The sequence below is a fragment of the Scyliorhinus torazame genome, chromosome 7 (genome assembly GCF_047496885.1).
Source record: "Scyliorhinus torazame isolate Kashiwa2021f chromosome 7, sScyTor2.1, whole genome shotgun sequence".
NCBI lineage: Eukaryota > Metazoa > Chordata > Chondrichthyes > Carcharhiniformes > Scyliorhinidae > Scyliorhinus > Scyliorhinus torazame.
Genome location: NC_092713.1, coordinates 92,010,646 through 92,027,997, shown reverse-complemented (window position 1 = coordinate 92,027,997; position 17,352 = coordinate 92,010,646). Strand labels below are relative to the sequence as shown.

Genomic DNA, 17,352 nt, shown 5'->3' with positions numbered 1-17,352 from the left:
CCTTCCGAAAAGTTTGATACCCTCGGATATTTAACTCCCAGTCGTGACCATCCTTTAACCATGTTTCAGTAATGGCCACTAAATCATAGTCATTCACGATGATTTGCGCCATCAACTCATTTACCTTATTCCGAATACTACGAGCATTCAGGTAAAGTACACTTATGTTGGCTTTTTTACCTCTGTTCTTAATCTTAACACCTCGATCAGTAACCTCTCCTAAGTTATATTTCCTCTTAACCTTTCTCCTAATTTTCCTTGTCGTCGAACCCATATCTTCCTGTAACAACCTGCTGCGTCGCTTACCATTAATGTTTTCACTTCCCGTTTTATTTCTTTTAGTATTCCTGGTCCTATTCACCGAGCTCCCCTCAGTCACTGTACCTTGTACTGTCGCCCTTTTTGATTTTTGACTATGGCTTCTCTGCCTTACACTTTCCCCCTTACTGCCTTTTATTTCTGTCCCTGTTTTACTACCTTCCAACTTCCTGCATTGGTTCCCATCCCCCTGCCGCATTAGTTTAAACTCTCCCCAACAGCTCTAGCAAACACCCCCCCTAGGACATCGGTTCCAGTCCTGCCCAGGTGCAGACCGTCCGGTTTGTACTGGTCCCACCTCCCCCAGAATCGGTTCCAATGTCCCAGGAATTTGAATCCCTCCCTCTTGCACCATCTCTCGAGCCACGTATTCATCCTCTCTATCCTAACATTCCTACTCTGACTAGCTCGTGGCACTGGTAGCAATCCTGAGATTACTACCTTTGAGGTCCTACTTTTTAGTTTAACTCCTAGCTCCCTAAATTCAGCTTGTAGGACCTCGTCCTGTTTTTTACCTATATCGTTGGTGCCTATGTGCACCACGACAGCTGGCTGTTCACCCTCCCCCCCCCAGAATGTCCTGCAGCCGCTCCGAGACATCCTTGACCCTTGCACCAGGGAGGCAACATACCATCCTGGAGTCTCGATTGCGTCCGCAGAACCGCCTGTCTATTCCCCTTACAATTGAGTCCCCTATCACTATAGCCCTGCCATTCTTCTTCCTGCCCAGCTGCGCAGCAGAGCCAGCCACGGTTCCATGAACCTGGCTGCTGCTGCCTTCCCCTGGTGAGCCATCTCCCTCAACAGTATCCAAAGCGGTATATCTGTTTTGCAGGGAGATGACCGCAGAGGACACCTGCACTGCCTTCCTACTCTTGCTCTGTCTTTTGGTCACCCATTTACTATCTCCCTCAGTACCTTTCACCTGCGGTGTGACCAACTCGCTAAACGTGCTATCCACGACGTCCTCAGCATCGCGGACGCTCCAAAGTGAGTCCATCCGCAGCTCCAGAGCCGTCAAGCGGTCTAACAGGAGCTGCAACTGGACACACTTCATGCACGTGAAGGAGCCAGGGACAGTGGACGTGTCCCTGAGCTCCCACATCGCACACGAGGAGCATGACACGGGTCTGAGATCTCCTGCCATGTCTTAAACCTTTGGTTCACTTCAACAATTTCAATTTCCCCAGAAAAAATTTAAATAAATAAATAATCAATGAAGAAAATAACTTAATTAATATACCAATGAAAAGAAACAGAAAAACAGAAACACTACTTACCAGTCACTTACCAGGGATAAAAAGCACTTCCTCCCCACCCAGCTTCAAATTCCCACCTCGATTCAAATTCCCAAACTCACTCTTTGCTGCCTCACTCCTGGCTGTCTTCTCTGTCTCACTGGGAGAACTCAAGGGCGATGACGCCCACTGAAACCAGATATGCACAGATTGAGAAGGAGTGCTTGGGTCTTCTCACCGGCATCCTCAAATTTCATGATTATGTCTACGGCCTGCCGACATTCACTGTGGAGATGGATCATAGGCCTCTGGTCCACATCATCCACAAGGACCTGAACGACATGACGCCTCGGTTGCAGAGGATCCTGCTTAAACTTCGGAGGTATGACTTCAACTTGGTATACACACCTGGCAAGGAGCTCATCATCGCTGATGCATTGTCCTGCTCCGTCACCTCGCCCAGTGAGCCGCTGGAGATCATCCAGCACATCGAATCGCAGGTGCAGCTGTGTGCTCGCACTCTCCCGGCGACAGATAAGAAGGTAGTTCCCATCCATGATGAGACAGCCAAGGACCCCCTCTTGCAGCGCATCATCCACAACCTCACCAATGGCTGGCAGAAAGGGCAGTGCCCACAATTTTACAATGTGAAGGTTGACCTGACGGTGATTGATGGTATCCTCTTCAAGCTGGACAGGATTGTCATTCCGCTCTGTCTCCAGAGCTTGGTGCTGCACCAGATTCATGAGGGACACCTGGGCGTCGAGAAGTGCAGACGAAGAGCCCGGCAAGCTGTCTAGTGGCCCAGCATCAGCCAGGACATCACGAACATGGTCCTGAACTGTGCTACCTGTCAGCGGTTCCAGCCAGTGCAGAGCAACGAGACGCTCCAACAGCATGACATAGTGACCTCTCCGTGGTCCAAGGTTGGCATCAAACTCTTTCATGCGAATGGTCGCGACTATGTATTGATCATCGACTATTTCTCGAATTACCCTCAGGTGCTGAAGCTCCCGGACCTCACCTCTCGTACCGTCATCAAAGCCTGTAAGGAGATGTTCTCAAGGCATGGCATCCCAATCACCGTCATGAGCGACAGTGGCCCGTGCTTTAACAGTCGAGAATGGTCCACGTTTACCAGGTCATACAATTTCCAGCATGTCACCTCCAGCCCACACTATCCGCAGTCCAATGGAAAGGTCGAGACAGGGATGCACATTGTGAAACAGCTCATCTGCAAGGCCGTGAACTCTGCTTCCGACATACACCTTGCACTGCTCGCGTACAGGACGACTCCATTGTCCATTGGCATGTCGCCGGCTCAACTCCTGATGAACAGGGACCTGCGGATGACACTTCCAGCCATACACCTGCCCAACCTGGATCACTTCTCTGGGCTGCAGAAGATGCAGCAGCTCAGAAACCGTCAAAAGCAGGGCTATGATGCCCATGCCACTGATCTGGCCGTGCTATCCCCGGAAGACACTGTCAGGATCCAGATACCGGATGGTGCTCTTATGTTGTACATATGACGGATGGCTCCATCGTGCAAAGGAATTGATGGGCACTGCGCAACATTGCCTGCCCGCAACCACTTTCTCCTCCATTTCCATATGTTGAATTGCCACCTCCTGATACCTCGCACCATGAGGCCACCAGTCAGGCTTCCATCCCACCTGTCAAGGCGCCATCGTCCCCTCTGACAGCTCTCCTGCGGTCGACCAGGTTCAGATGCAAGCCTCAGAGACTGGACTTGTGAATGTTTGTTTTGTTTGCTCTGTTCTGTTGTCCTCCGTCAGTCACATTAGACAGACTCATTCACATGTAAATACATTCACATACACCAACAAAACATTTTTAAAAAGGGGAGATGTCATGATATGCAAACATACAGCTAATGAACACATAGAATAGGACACGACTAATGAGCAGTCAGGACACTCAGGGGTGGTATCTCACTATAAAAGGGATGAGGCACTCACACCCCGCCTCTTTCCACAGACCAACATCTACAGAGTGAGACAGGGTGTATCCTCAGCATCACACCCCAGCACGTGGCTTAGAGCAAGGCAGGTTCAGTTAGACTGAGTTACTACATTTAGATTAGCAGAGAGTCGAACTCATTGAGAACTGTGCTAATAGTTCAATAAAACAGATTGAACTCACTTCAAAGTCTGGAGCATCTTTTACTCAAAACTGCATCAAGTGGCAGCTTGTGTTATTCCAAATTACATAACATAACAAAAACAATTGGAAAAACTTCATCCCTCAAGAACATGTGGGGAGGGTTGTGGTTGGGCGGGAAGTGAAAATTAAAGCATAACCTCAATGTAGTTCCCACTTTCAGATTTAACAGAGGCACATTTGGCCGAGTGCGGGAGCCTGCCTGTGGAATTAGCGTCATTGTTAGGCCAGGTGCATTAGTCATTAGCACAGCCGTTAACATCATCAGCACATGGTAATGAGGCAATTTTCAATTAAGTTAAACAGGCATTTGAATTTAATGCCAGCTGCATGCGTTTTCCAAGAGGTCTAGAAACTCACCAGTAAAACGGAGATGAAATGAAAGAGCCTTTCTGTGCCCGATATCAATAAAGGCTCAGTGCGTGTAGCTGCTTTGTGAGTTCTCTGTGGAAAACATTGAACAGAGTTCTTGCCAGCACAGAAGTTTGAGAAGTTTGGAGCATTCACATAAACAACAGGATTGTAGATACCAGGGGTGCTTTTGACAGTTACTACCCACGGCAGCATCATCATGCTGTGGTGGGATTTTCAGGTACCCAGGAGAGATGTGCAGAATAGCAATGTGGAAAACACAGCGGAGAATTAACTTTGGAGTGGCCAAGGTTTCAGGAGGGTGATAGAGTTTAAAAATAGAGGCTCACCTTCTTTGGCCTCAAATAGGGAGTACTTCCGCAGGCTTAGATTGATGTGGCAAGTGGTTACTGGCATCTGCAGCCTCCTTCAAGGAGAGGTAGGGCGCGATCTAATGGCCGCCTCGCACCCCTTTTCAGGCGAGATGTCTCACTCTAATATGCAGCTTGCCTAATCTACCCAAGGTGTTGGAATCTAATCCCTTTGCCTTGGAGATCTTCGGTGAGCACCGTTTAGTACTGGTCCTTGCAAACGGGGACCAGACGGAACAGCACTGGGGGGTTTCCCAGGAGATCGGAGGCCCCGGGTGATTGGTCTCTGGACAGGGTGGTACCCTGGCAGTGCCACCCAGGCTCTTGGCACTGCCACTTGGTTGCCAGCCTTGCACTTCCAGGAGCTCTGGCCGTGTCAAGGTGCCAGAATGGCATTATGCCTGCACCAGGGATCAGGCCCAGGTGTGCCCTGCCCATGTGAGGTGGAGTGCACCGGGGGGGGGGGGGGGGGGGGGGGGGAGCCTGAGGACCCTCCTATAGGGGAGTTGAGGCTTTGCGGAGTCCAGGGGCCACATTGAGGAGGTCGCAAGTTTGGATCGCCATTTCTAAATGGTGTCCCGATCTCTTCCTGCACTGAGGAGTTCTGGAGAGTGGAGCGCCTCAGTACAGGAAACAGGACTAAGTGCAGCCTGGGAGGGGCGTTGCTCGCTGAGGCCCCGATTTACAACAAATTCCCGTTCGATAATTTGGGCTTTCTAGGTGCCATGAGCTCCAGGAAACACACGGCTAAACACGCGCGCTCAACATGCGCCTCTGTTGCAATTAGGTTAGATTGCACTCTTTGGCTCTGCTGGTCTTGGTGGCCATGCATTCCCGGTGGCTGTAAAAGTCATTACCACCCACAATCCTTTGCCTTTGCCTCCTTCCAGGGCATCACCTGAGGCTTTCCTCTTCATAAATATATATGGCAGCTCACAGCTGGGTGTCGCTGGGTGCCCCGGTGGCGCTAGGTGCCATTCCATGGCACTTGGAAATTATTTTTTCGGACATTGGGTTTTCCATGCCATTGCATGGCATGCCGGGATCGGCGCTCCAACTGTGAGGGATGGAACCTAATCTCTCGGACAGGTCCTGCACCTGTGAGATCAGAGCATCCTTTTAAAGGGGGTCCAATCTCCTTTAGCTGCTGCAATGAACCTCTCCCCCCTCCCATACTAATCACAGGCAGGGCACCACCCAGCCCACCCCACTCGCTGGCAAGTTTCCCCCCCCCCTCCCCATAACACTCTATTGTCTGTTAAAAGCATCAAAGCATTGAACCATATTGTTTATTTTAAAGCTCTGCAGGGATCCATTAAGTCAGGGTAGCAGCTGTTTCTCTAACTGCAATTCTTTCAATAAGTCTGCCTCTTTGTTCCTGAGTGCTTCATAGAAAGTGAAGGGGCAGCACCCCACCCCTCAACTGTTCTTTTCTCAAGAACAAAGATACAGTCATTTAACAAAATGTGTTTAGAGAAACAGTTGCTATCCTGACTTAGTGAGTCGCTGCAATATATATAAACAATCATATTCTACACTTTGAAGTTCCAGTTAGCTGTCAATCACAATGCTTTTAGCAGGCAATGGAGTGTGAAGTTCAATGTAAACAATCTAGTTCAAAGCATTCAGCCTCCTAGCCATACACACTGCCTTCAATACTTCAAAAGGCAATGAAATTGACTGTGTAAAAATCAAAGATTTCCACCACTTTAAAGGCATGACTTTCATCTCACAGACGTTTACATTTGGCATATTGACATACTTTTTAAAAGGTTTAGGGATACAGATAGGATCGCTTTCACTTTATTGTGAGAAAATGTTATTTCTTACGTACTGACTTACAGTTTAAAGGATTTACGGATGCAGATGAGAACATTTTCACTAGTATTAGGGATGTATATTTATGAGATAACGAGTGACTGTCTAAATGGTATAGGCGTACATATGAGCAGATTTTAAAGTTATTTTGAGAAAACTTGAACTGTTACATATTGACTAACTGTTTAATGGGTTTAATGGCTGCAAATGAGGAGAGCAGCCAAAGGGGTCCTATCCCAAGTAAGACCCCTGACCTGAGCCCCAAAAGCCCAGGACAAGCCCCCCCTGATCTCCAGTTCCCAGGAAGGCCCCCGCGCGGCACCATGGCGGCAATTGTTGGGTTGATACTTACCAACTTGCCACCCCTCGGACTACAAGTCAGTAGGTCCACTCTCCTCAATGCTTAAACAAATTCACGCCAGCTGGACTCTCGTTTGGGGGGTCCGGAGAATCCCACCTGACTTGTGAATGTGCGTCCTGCCCGCCAATGACATGTAAAGTATGGTATGATGATAATGGCTGGCATGGGCTCATTTGAGAGCCTGGCTTGAAGCTCCATGGATGTACTTCTAGCATTGACCTTCTCATTATTAACACCAGTATTCAGCTGTAATGTCCATCTGAGCTGAGCTTGGAAATGCTCAGACCCCTCCAACGGACTCTCCATAGTGATCCCTATGGTGTTCTTTGTGATTCTGTTCTCAGGATGGATGCTGTAGTGTTCACAAAGACCACAGAAGCTAAATTCATTAACAAAGCTAACATTTATTTACACTACTTATTAAAGCTCGACCACTTCCTCCTACAGTAAACAATAATCCATTAATCTACAATCTACACTCAACTAACACTAGTCTCTACACTCTATGTACTCTGATCTGTCTCACTACTCCTAAACTCTCCTCTCCAGCCAGTGTTTTACAAGTATAGATGATTAGGTTTTCGACTGGTTGAACCACCTTTGTTGTCTGATGTGGTCTTTTTTCTGTGCTTGTGGTGTCGATTTCCTGTCTCCTTTGTCCAAAAAAACGGTTTGATTTCTGGTCTTTGAGGAAATACCAACACTTCCAATTTGTTGGAATGATGCTTTTTTTCTAAACAATGTCCTGCAGTGCCTTGCTCATTTGCTATCTGGATTGCTTTCCATACTGCATGGTTTGTCAAGTGTGACTGCAAGTCCAAACACTTTGTTTCCATTGAATTACAATGCATTGGTTAGTCGTACCTTTGTGTAAGTTTTGTTGTTCTGCAGTTCCACTTTGTGTTGTCAAGATCAGTTCTTTTTGGCTTCTCGGATTTATTTTTGAACTTTTTACTATAAGTTCCTTTGGATGATCTGACGTTACTCAGAACTTTTTAATATCAGTTCCCTTTGGATTATCTGACGTATCTTCGAGTTTTTCTGACGTATCTTTGAACTCTTTGTGCTTCTCATCTGGAGTCAACTTCTCCAAGACGTCTTCATTCTCTTGTTCGCTGTTCACAATTGATGTGCTCTCAACTGATTTGTTCACTGTTGTACTCTCATTGTCAGCCTCTGTACAGTCCAGCTGAGAACTGTCAGTGTCGCTGTTGTCCTGCACAGCTTGTACGCTACTTGTGACCACTTTGTTTCTAGTCGCAAATAAAGTAGATAGACGTTCATAGTCTTCCTCTTCTGGCTCATCATCTGTTTCACCACTGTCCATATTGGATGACTGTGGCATCATATCTCGTGGCCAGTTACAATGATCATCTGTCTTCACGCTGTCTGGAATGTACAGTCGCTCAACGAGGTTCAGGGCTTCGCACGCTTTCACTCCCAATATAGACTCTTGCTTTGTGTCTACAATGGCGAGTTGCATGATGTGACTTAAATTGTGCATCCATGCTTCTAGCATTTCAATCGCATTTTTACTGTAGGCGATCAGACGTTTTGGTCGATCAAAAACTGTTGGTTGAACTCTCAGGTTCAAATCAGAGAGGCTGAGGAGATTGGCACTTGTTCCCGTGACAGGCTTGCAGGAGATTAATAATAATAATAATAATAATAATCACTTATTGTCACAAGTAGGCTTCAACAAAGTTACTGTGAAAAGCCTCGAGTCGCCATATTCCAGTGCCTGTTCGGGGAGGCCAGTATGGGAATTGAACCCAAGCTGCTGGCCTTGTTCTGCATTACAACCAGTTTTTTAGCCAACTGCGCTAAACCAACCCCTCTGCTAAACCAGCCCCTAATGATTAATGTGGCATTTAGCATCACTGAATTGTCCAATTGCCTTCAATAGTATCAGCATCACCATCTGTCAGATTATTGCTATCCGATGTCGCACCGGTATGCAATTCCATTAATTTATTGGTTCCATCCATCTTTAGTGGAATTCTATTTATTATATCACTCGGGTCAATGATGAATATATCTTCCAAATAAAATTCATCTTCTATGCTGTTTAGTTGATCCTCTTTGTTTTTAGATTTATAAATATTTTCTTCTTGTTTCATGCTTGTACAGCTGTTCGTCAAGGTTTCCTCAGTGTTCGCATTGCGAGGCAAAGTGCTTCAGTCTGCTGCACTTTAAGCATCTTTTTCCGAAGGCCGAGCATCTTTTTCTTGAGTGGCGTGTCCACAATGTGTACACGTCATCACGCTCGTGATGTCATGCGCAAACTTGTCATGCGCATGCACAGAACGGTCGACTTCCGGTTCGTGCTGTTTCTTCATCTGCTCATGTGCAAAATGTCTGTCTTCCGAAGTGTGCTATTTTTTTTTTCAGGTGCGCTTGCGCAAACTGGCCTCCTTCTGTCACGCCGATTTTTTTTAGCTGCGCCACAGCTTCAACAGAGTCAGCCCTGATGTGGATTTTTGCGCCACCTTCCCGCATTAACATTTCGGAACATCTATTTTTAGTTACTTTGCTCGCTCGGCACATTTTAATAGAATCTTCTAATGTTACTTTTTGTTGCCTTTGCAATTGTTCACGCAGCTTTTCATTTATTTTAAGTTCACAATGGCTATCTAATCTTTCTATGACTGTCATAATTCTTTTTCTCAACTTCATTCTCAAAGTGGAATGAGTTGTACAATTCTATAGCCACCAGTCCAGCTAAAGTTAGGAGGAGCGCAATTTTGTGATGATCAAGAGCTGATTCTCACGCAGAAGCAGATAAGAAATCTTCAAATTGTTGTTTGAAATTTTTCACGTTCAAGCTTAGGTTACCAGTCTTGAAGTGTTCTGGCTTGTTCTGATCTTACGATCAGTAGCTTGATGCTATCTCCGAGGTCTATTTAGCAGCGTGACGGTCCTTTGTTTCTTCTCAGAAGCTAAACTCACTTTCTAAACTCGCTGTTTACATTTCAGAATACACTTCTGGTACCATGTGGTGTTATTTGTGATTCTCGTTCTCAGGACAGATGTTGTAGTGTTCACAAAGACCACAGAAGCTAAGTTCATTAACAAAGCTAACATTTATTTACACAACTTATTAAAGCTTGACCACTTACTCCTATAGTAAACAATAATCTAGTAATCTACACTCACCTAACACTGGTCTCTGCACTCTAACTGTACTCTGCTCTCTCTCACTACTCCTCTCCTCTCCAGCCTTCTCCCAGAAGTCTGTGAGTCAGTGCTTTATATACTTCTGCATCTAGCTCCATCTAGTGGGTTGATTATGATATGGCATTAACCCTTTGTATTCTGAACATTTCCCATAATGTCACAATCCTGATCACCAATGTATGCTCATCCTCACTTGTAAATTGTGAATCAACAGGTGAAAACCCAACTAATTTCCTAACTTGACCCACCAAAGTGAATGTACTTGTTCTGCTGGATGCTGTGCGGAATGTGAGTTAATCCTCAAAAGAAGTGAAGTCTTCTGGGGAGTAACCTCATGCACCTCCAGCAATTCTTGCTTCACAAGTGAAGGCTATATCAGCCCAGAGACAATTAAAATAAATGTCCAGCATGTAAATATATTAACAGAAAATAAGCATTTTTAAAACTTTCCATGTATCCATCCACCACTCCATTGGCATTCACTCATATCCTTATATGATGCATCTGTTTCATAGTCACCCTGAAACATGCAGCATCCACCAGGTGAAGGTCCTGGAAGGTATAAGTAAAGGGCATGAATTAGTCATGGCAAAGTAACAATCTTGTCAATCACTATACTCCAGTCTTCTTATTGTTCACTTTAGACAACATAAAGTCAGAATGTATATCGGGGATATTTTAAATTCTGTCATCATCCAGCTGTGAGCTCCCAGTCTATCCATCTCCAACTTACAGACAGAGACACAGCTGTGTCACTTATCATGACATCTTTCTCTGCATCTATAAGCTGTAAAGTTTCTAGTGGGCCACCTCAAGCCCTCTCCCTATATTATGTTTTGCACTCTTTTCTCCTACAAGGGGCAATAAAACAGGGGGTGAGCCTAGGTAAGGAGGGTCAGTATAAACCCAATGGGCTGAATGGTCTCCTTCTGCACTGTAGGGATTCTATGATTCTATGAAAAACATTACTTTAAGTTGCATTATATCATGGTAACAGTTGCAAAGGTATTCTTTGACTCTGACCAACTCTACTAAACTCAGGTTGCTACTTAACATCATGGCTGGGATCCTCCCTCTGGGGACTAGGTCCCCACGCCGGCGGGAAAACCGGCGCCAATGGCTCCAGCTTCAACAGCCCCCCAAGGTGAGGAATTCTCACCTGTCTAGCGGGCTAGGTGGACGCCGGTGGGGTTGGCGCCACTCCAGCCGGCGGTGAAGGGCTGCCGCGAGTTTGGGCATGCACGGAACCGGCGGCGTGATTCCGCGCACGCGCAGACCGGCCGGCGTATTCTCGCGCATGTGCGGGGGGTTCCCTTCTCTGCGCCTGTCCCTGGGAAATATGGCGGAGCCCGACAGGGACCCAGCGGGGAAGGAAGAAGTGCCCCCACGGAACAAGCCCGCCCGCAGATCGGTTGGCCCCGATTGCGGGCCAGGCCACTGTGGAGGCCCCCCCGGGGTTGGATCTCCCCGCGCTCCCCGCCCGCCCAAGGACCGGCCCCGCCGACTTACCTGTCAGGTCCCGCCGTGTGGGACCATACGTAACCCACGCCGGCGGGACTGACCAAAAATGGACAGCCACTCGGCCCATTGGGGCCCGGAGAATCGCCGGGGGGGGGCCACTGCCAATGGCCCCCGACCGGCGTGGCGGCGATTCCGCCCCCCCGCCTGAAAAACAGTGGCAAAGAATACGGCAGCTGGCATCGGGGCGACGGGGCGGGATTCGCACCTCCCCTCGAGGATTCTCCGACCCGGCAGGGGGTCGGAGAATCCCGCCCCACGTGTTAGAAGTACACTTGATCACTTGAGTTTCTCGGCCAACTGTTCTATGTAACCATCCATTATTGTATTCAAGTCTAGGTTAGTTTAGTTGTGTGCATGTACTCGTAACCTGGCACCTGGACCACATTATCAGCCGCACGAAATAGTGAAATAATTGTAACACAAGAATGTTCTGATATTTCTCATAAGCACACTTTGACAATTGTGTTTGTGTTTTTTAGACTCACCAAGCTACGCATTCTAGAGTTGAGAGAAAATCATCTGAAAACGCTTCCAAAGTAAGTTAACACTTACAAAGTTTAACAATGACTGCCTGTGATGTGTGCTGGATCTGGAATATTGAAATAATCAAATTTACAACACAAAAAAGTGATCTCTAAAATTCACAGAATACCCCCAATTCAGAACTGCAAGCATTCAGGCACTGGGAAAGTAACAACATGAATCAGGTACTAGTGATAACATAAATATTCACGTCAGTTATTTCCATATTCGATAGTGTGTGAACGTTGGCAGTTTACAAAGAACAAAGAACCATACAGCACAGGAACACGCCCTTCGGCCCTCCAAGCCTGTACCGGTCATGATACTGATGCGCAATCAATTACTCTCGAGACGAAGGTAATCAGTAACTGAGGCTTTAATGCACTAGAACTTTACCCCAGCAGCTTCGGTACAGAAAGTGAAGGCTGCTGGGATGGCACCATCTCTTATACGCCACCTTCAGGGCGGAGCTACGTCATACAGCCAATGGTAGACTCCAGGGTCTTAACCAATGGCGTCGGCCTCTCAGGTACCGCAATACCTGGTACTACCACAGACACCAACCTTGGCCAAAACCCTCAGCACTTCTTTGTGCCGTATCCTTCTATACCCATCCTATCTATGTATTTGTCAAGAATCCTTTTGAACGCTGTTAATGTATCTGCACCCTCAACCTCTCCTGGCATTGTGTTCCAGGCACTCACCAACCTCTGTGTAAAGGACCTGCCACGCATATCTCCTCTAAACTTTACCCCACGGACCTTAAACCTATGCCCCCTGGTGGCTAATCCCTCCACCCTGGGAAAGAGTGCCTGCTCATCCACTCCAGCCATGCCCCTCATAGTCTTGTAAACTTCTGGTAGGTCACCCCTCATCCTCCGTAGTTCTAATGAAAACAGTCCGGGTCTATTAAGCATAGCTAACACCCTCCAGACCATGCAACATCATGGTAAACCTCCTCTGTACCCTCTTCAAAGCCTCCACATTCTTCTGGTAGTGTGACGATCAGAATTGTGCGCAATATTTCAAGTATGGCCTTACCAAGGTTCTATACACCTGTAATAATCTTTATCTTTATTGTCACAAGTAGGCTTACATTAACACTGCAATGAAATTACTGTGAAAAGCCCCTAGTAGCCACATTCTGGCACCTGTACGGGTGCATGGAGGGAGAATTTAGAATGTCCAAATTACCTAACAGCACATCTTTTGGGACTTGTGGGAGGAAACCGGAGCACCAGGAGGAAATCCACGCAGCCACAGGGAGAATGTACAGACTCCGCACACAGTGACCAAAGCTGGGAACTGAACCGGGGACCCTTGCGCTGTGAAGTAACAGTGCTAACCACTGTGCTACCGTGCATGACTTGCCAGTTTTTATACTCGCTACCCTTTCCAATGAAGGCAAACATTCCATATGCTTTCTTGACTACCTTGTCCACTTGTGTTGCCACTTTCAAAGATTTTTGGACCTGCACGGCCAGATCTCTCTGACTTTCTATATTCCTAAGAGTTTTGCCATTTACGGTATATTTCCACTCTTTTGCCAGTTCTCTGCCCAAATCACCAACCTATCTATATCCTGCTATATCCTCTGACAATCCTCAACACTATCTGCCACTCCACCAACCTTGGTGTCATCCGCGAACTTACTAATCAGACCAGCTACATTTTCCTCCAAATCGTTTATGTATACTACAAACAGCAGAGGCTCCAGCACAGATCCCTGTGGAACACCACCAGTCACAACCTTCCATTCAGAAATACACCCTTCTACTGCTACCCTTTGCCTTCTGTGACCAAACCAGTTTTGTACCTATCATGCCACCTCACCTCTGATCCTGTGTGACTTCACCTTTTGTACCAGTCTGCCGTGAGGCACCTTGTTAAAAGCCTTTACTGAAGTGCACGTAAACAACATCCACCGCCCTCCCCTCATCAATCATCTTTGTCACCTCCTCAAAAATCTTGATCGAGTTAGTGAGGCACGGCCTCCCCTTCACAAAACCAACGGTAATGAGTCCATTTGGTTCCAAATGGGTATAAATCCTGTCCCTCAGAATTCTCTCCAATAATTTACCTACTGCCGGACTATAGTTTCCTGGATTATCCCTGCTACTTTTCTAAAACAGCGATACCACATTAGTTATTCTCCAGTCCTCTGGGATCTCACCTGTAACCAATGAGGATACCAAGATGTCAGTCAAGGCCCCAGCAATTTCCTCTCTTGCTTCCCTCAGTATTCTGGGGTAAATCCCATCTGGCCCAGCAGACATATCTACCTGAATGTCTTTTAAAAGATCCAATACCTCCTCCTTTTCGATGTCAACATGACCCAGACTGTCACCTTACCCAAGAATCATCTTCCACAAAGTCCTTTTCTTTGGTGAACATTGATACAAAGTACTCATTTAGTACCTCGCCCATTTCCTCTGGCTCAACAAATAGATTCCCCCCACTGTCCTTAAGCGGTCCAATGCTTTCCCTGGCCACCCTCTTGTTTTTTACATATGAATTAAAAAGTTTTGGGATTTACCTTAATCCTTCGTTAGGTTAACATGCATTTCCCCACTGTCGGTTGAAAAAGGCACAAAAATAACTTACAAAAGTGGAGGAAAACAAACAGAAACACAATAGCAATTTGAATTTTGTTTTCAGATGTAGAAAAATGTAGAACATGAGAATATTTTATCCAGATCTTGTTGCCTTGCTGCGGATGATTCACTCCATTATAGTGTGTAACCTAGGTTACCATACATCAGGTGACTTGAGGGCAGGATGAGAGGAGATCCTCCATATCCATGATATTTTCTTTGCCTTCTTGTACCATAGAAACAGTATCCATAGCAACCAGTTGTGTTCCAAACCTGTATTTGATGTTGGGTGAATCTTTGGGTGAAATTGTTTCTAATTTTATCATATCTGTAACATTCAACAGTGGCTAATAAACTAAGCTTCAGTACAGTTGCTGTGAGCAAGGTAGCAGCAAGGAATATAATATCCAAACGATTCTGACAAGGACTAATCTTTCTTTCAAAGCTTGTTAATTTACCAAAACTTAGATGAAGGAGAGAGCCATACAATATATCCACATTTTCTGATGATGTTACTACTAAGTAGTGGAGGTGTGAGCAGAAGATTGCAAAGGTCTTTGATAGATTATGTGGGTGAGCAAAACTGTGGTAGATGAAGTTCAATATGCCAAAGTGTAAGGTCTTCCATTTTGGACCTAAGAAGGGGAGTATCAGAGAGGTACAGGGCCCAATGTACAGAAATTAGTGAACGTTGGTAGAAAGATACAGCAATAATTTAAAAGGCTAATGGAATGTTGACCTTTATCTCCAGGGGCTGGAATGCAAAGGTGTAGAAGTTAAACTACAGTTATATAAAGTTCTGGTTAAACTAAATCTAAGGTATTGTGTTCTATTCTGGGCATTGCACCTCAGGAAGTGAGGATGTCGTTGTTGGGATTTGGGCTCTATACTAAACCTTGTCAAGGAATAACCTTATTGGCAAAAAAGGACAATAATTAACTGAGAATGCAAATTAACAAAGGGCAGGATTCTCTGGCTGTGCCCGCCCGGCAACAGGAAATTTCAGCCGAGGTCAATGGACCTTTACATGGTCCGTGTCCCACCCATGGCGATTTTGTGGTGGATGGGGCGGAAGAATCCAGCCCAAGGTTTATTGAATTTCAAAGATTAATACTTAACATTCCACTAGTTGAACAAGTTCAACAAGTGTTGGTGTGGTTTTCCATGGATCCTAGGGCTTCTCTTCTTGGTTCCTTGAAATTGGCCTCTTGATATACTTCGAGATTTTAACTTTGTCAACTTAATTCATACATACATACATACAAATCTCTTTGCAGTTGTGTGGTGAGCCACGTATAGCTACGTAAGGTTGTTGTATATATGTTCTACTGTTTTATTAGTATCGTTATCTCCACTGTTGTATATACTTATTGTTATTGCTGTTCTGTTATTGGTTGTTGCTGTTGTACTGTTGGAATGTTATTATTGGTGCTGCTGTTGGCTCCGCCCAGCTGTGGATGTATAAAGCCTGTTGACCTGGGTCAGCCCTACAGTGCGAGAGGAGCTACAGGTCGGCACATATTTAGCTTATTAAAGTATCGGTTCACTGCTTCTCAGCGTCTCGTCTGAATTGATGTCTATCAATTTAATAAGCTAAAATTTTGATAATGGATGCTGCCCTCAAACCTGAACGTCTCGAATTGGACCCGCAGGCCACTGAAGCGCCGGCTATCTTTGAGAATTGGCTCAGCTGCTTCGAGGCCTACCTCGAATCCTTGACTGCTGCGGTTTCCCCGGCACTCAAGCAACATCTCCTCAATGCCCGGGTGAGCCACCGGATATTCCAGTTAATCCGAGATGCGGGCTCATATATGGAGGCTGTAGCTGTACTCAAGGAACAGTTTGTGAGGCCGGTCAACGAGGTCCTCACCCGACACCTCCTCACCACACGGCATCAGTGCCAGGGTGAGTCGCTCGCGGAGTATCTTTGTGAGTTGAGGGTATTCGCCTGCAGTTGTAACTGCCGGGCGGTCTCTGCATTGGAGCATTCAGAGCTAATGATTCGGGACACTTATGTGGCTGGAGTCCGGTCCAGCTATGTCCGCCAGCGCCTCCTCGAGAAAGGGGCTCTCGACCTCGAGGCGACAGTGAAGCTGGCGATCTCATTAGAAGTGGCTTTCCAGAGCCTCAAGGCCTTCCCGTCCGACCACGTAGCATCCTCGGGAGCGTCAGAGGCGAAGCCATCACCCGACCTAGGCATATCTCACTCCTGCGCGCACGGCTGCCGGCCAGCTCCGGAGGACCTTGCTGTTATTTCTGCGGGCAGGGCCAGCATCCCCGGCAGCGCTGCCCAGCATGCAGCGCTGTGTATAATGAGTACGGCAAGAAAGGTCATTTTGCGAAGGTATGTCTGAGTCGCTCTAAAGCCCCAAAATCAAAAGCCGGTCGGCCTGAGGCTCACAGACCCCACAAAGTGGCATTGTGCCTGCCGGGACCGCCCCCTTCCGACGCGTCATCCACCGCGTGCAATCCGTGGAGGACGCCATCTTGGTCGTCGTCACCGACGTGGCCCTCCACGTGCGACCAGTGGATGCCGCCATCTTGGCCGACATCGTCGACGCCGCCATTTTGTGATCACGCTGCTGCCACAGATAGTCCTTTGCATTACCTCAGCTCGGTCCAGCTCGACCAGTCCCGGCCTTAGCATCTGCGAAATTCGCTGATGGCTGTCAAACTCAATGGGCAGGAGGTGTCCTGCCTCTTCAACTCCGGGAGCACAGATAGTTTTGTCCACCTTGATATGGCAAGGCGCTGTGCCCTCCAGGTCCTCCCCGTCTCGCAGACTATATCCCTCGCGTCTGGTTCGCACTCCGTACAGATCCGGGGGTATTGCATCACAAACCTGTCAATACAAGGCGTAGAGTGCACTAACTTTAAGCTCTACGTCCTCCCTCATC

The 17,352-nt window shown here is 46.9% G+C and overlaps 1 protein-coding gene across 10 annotated transcripts in view; it reads left to right on the top strand.

Annotated features, from left to right (window-relative positions):
* lrrc7 (leucine rich repeat containing 7) overlaps positions 1-17,352 on the top strand; it is an 895,132-nt gene that overhangs the window by 503,794 nt on the left and 373,986 nt on the right. For all 10 annotated transcript variants that reach the window (XM_072511053.1, XM_072511057.1, XM_072511054.1 and 7 more), the window contains one exon: positions 11,819-11,875. In XM_072511053.1, coding sequence (XP_072367154.1) covers positions 11,819-11,875 — 57 coding nt within the window. The remainder of the gene's footprint in view (positions 1-11,818; positions 11,876-17,352) is intronic.